We start from the raw sequence: 2500 nt of genomic DNA, 5'->3' as shown, positions 1-2500 counted from the left end.
AGCTCAGCTTTATATTACAATATATAAGCGTATAACTATAAGGACCAAGCAAATTCTCGTTGCACCATTCGAAGACCCTCGAAAACTAAGACCTAAGACCAAAGACCTAAGACCCCGGGGTCTTAGTTTTCGTAGTACGAAAACGAACACCCCTTGTAAACAGTGGAAATTACGGGAAAGAAACCCGGGAAAACTTACCGCTAGTCAGAGATTTGGGCGCCGGATTTTAAAATCACAATGCCATGATTAATCTCGTACCCAGATCTCACTCTGTCACTGGAAATGTATGATCGTGGGAGATCTGGGTACGAGATTATGTCATGATACATGACCTTGAATGTTGCGTGACAGAAAAAAAAGTGACATTTATTGGCACGGAAACTAAAGATAGGGTCTTTCGGATAACGAAACGGAACTCATTCTATTAACCCTTTGGTTATAACAAGTCTCCCTGTCAAGGTTGTAACCGCTAAAAATCTGATGCACGCTTTTTTTTTGTTAGTACACAACTTCCAGTTTCAAAACAAGTCCACAATTTAGCCGTAAGTCACGCAAACAATAAACGGATGCCCATAGATGGTCAATTTTATTATGATACCTGATAGGGGACTGAATAGATTTTTCGCATTTAAGTCTAAGCACCCATTTTAAATAGCGCTGATAAACCGTATTAAGTCTAAGCGCCCATTTTAAAACGGTTAGCTTTCAATAACTGTTTGACGTACTACAACGGGTGATGCCCGGTAATTTGTGTATCATTTTGACGGGTGACACTCGGCACTCTCCGAGCGAATCGGGTGACGAGATTGGGATACAAGGGCGAGAGATTCCAAACCCACTCTATTCTTGATGGGCGAACGCACAGACTTTCCACCCTACGGGCGTCAGCAAAGGCTAATTCATCAAAGGCGAAGCCCTTAAAAAGAATTTTGCCATTTGTTTTACAGAATATAGCCTACCTGTGCCTAATATCACACAGACTCTAATGAACAAAGGCATCGTATACAAAACCAGCCCTCACAAAGACAAAAATATTTTAAAACCCTCCCCTAATTTGAAAATCGTGCATTTGCCGCTCAAATAGCAAGAATGATGTCGGCAACTGTTTTGTTTTTAATAATAATGGGACAGCGTGAGCTCTTGGATTACTGAAGAACATTAGCCTAAGGGCTCTCTTTCGGAGAACTACAATAGCAGCTTATGAAGCTGTGTCTCAGCAGCCTGACCCCAAGTGCAGATACCATGGTTCAGATAGGGCAAAATCAAAGAGCGGTATAAGATGAGAAGTGCAATAATTCCGATTGTTTTACTGAGCGGTTCGTATCAATGAGTATACCAAGATATTTAAATATGATTTTTCATTTCGAACGGTTGGCTAGTATTTGAGTTGTTATCTCCATCATTCTTATATCGGGATGAAATGTAAGAGTCTTTTGTCGTGGACGAAAAATGATATAGTTTGATTTTTCGGCATTCATGGTCAGTTATATTGACTGTTGCGGAAATGCAGTTCTTGACATACCTGATATACAGTAAGAAAGTCAATTCACGTAACACAAAAGGGTATAGTACATTGTTTTAGAATTTTATTTAAGGGATTTTTTTTCCAAAATTCGGATATAATACGGATTATTTTCAAAATTTATGCAGGATTATGGATTATTCAGTTCCCCCCTCACCCCAACCCCAAACAGGGCCTCTATGTTTGCGCCAACAAAATCAGCCATGAAGCACGTCATACTCTTATTGATTATAACAATAAGTCACATAACAAGATTTCGGGTGCCACAGCAAGAAATTAAATGACAAAGAATTATTGAAATGTCTTCGAAAAAACCATAATTCTTGTGCGTAATATGGTCCACTAGCTAAATGCATAGAGTGGCGTTAACAAACGTAAACCAAGCGCGACCAAAAAGATGCATTGTATTGATCCGTGACAGAAGCCGGTCATAACTCATTGCGGCTTTAGTTGCTATCGTTGAGCGGGAAATGAAATGTCTTCGACTTGTGCAATGAAATCACTAAGTGGAAATGCCTCTTGGGTTTTAAAGGCTAAAGAGTGTGACCAGCATTGACCTGAGGCAACACAGAAAGCCGAACGAAGTATGGAAGGTCTCGTCAGTTTGAGCGCCGACAAGTAGTTGCCGTTATGGATGGGACAAGTCAATGTGAGGTAACTCAGGTTGGTAACTCAAACGAAAACAAAGGAGCAAAGGTGGTGATAAATGTTTCTGGTCAGCGTTATGAGACCTTCGAGAAAACATTAGAAGTTTTTCCTAATTCGCTTCTTGGAGACAAAGAAAGGAGAAAGGAATTTTACGACCCTGTCAACAATGAACTGTTCTTTGACAGAAATCGTGTCTGCTTCGAGTCCATCTTGGCCTACTATCAAACATCTGGGGTCCTCATTCAGCCTCTGGGTATTCCAAGAGAGGTATTTATAAGTGACATTCGCTTCTTTGATCTCGGAGACCAAGCTTTGCTTAAAGCGGGTGAT

The 2500-nt window shown here is 40.4% G+C and overlaps 1 protein-coding gene across 1 annotated transcript in view; it reads left to right on the top strand.

Annotated features, from left to right (window-relative positions):
* Window positions 1-1790: 1790 nt before the first annotated feature.
* The window catches only part of LOC138052031 (potassium voltage-gated channel subfamily A member 2-like), a 19675-nt gene continuing 18965 nt past the window's right edge, over window positions 1791-2500 (top strand). Inside the window, exon 1 of the mRNA XM_068898383.1 lies at window positions 1791-2500. This exon is cut by the window's right edge and continues 724 nt beyond it. Within this exon, the coding sequence (XP_068754484.1) occupies window positions 2153-2500 (348 nt within the window). The 5' untranslated portion in view covers window positions 1791-2152.

The sequence above is a fragment of the Montipora capricornis genome, chromosome 6 (genome assembly GCF_036669925.1).
Source record: "Montipora capricornis isolate CH-2021 chromosome 6, ASM3666992v2, whole genome shotgun sequence".
In the NCBI taxonomy this organism is placed as follows: Eukaryota; Metazoa; Cnidaria; class Anthozoa; order Scleractinia; family Acroporidae; genus Montipora; species Montipora capricornis.
The sequence above is the reverse complement of the archived record's forward strand: the minus strand, read 5'-3'. Positions and strand labels throughout refer to the sequence as shown.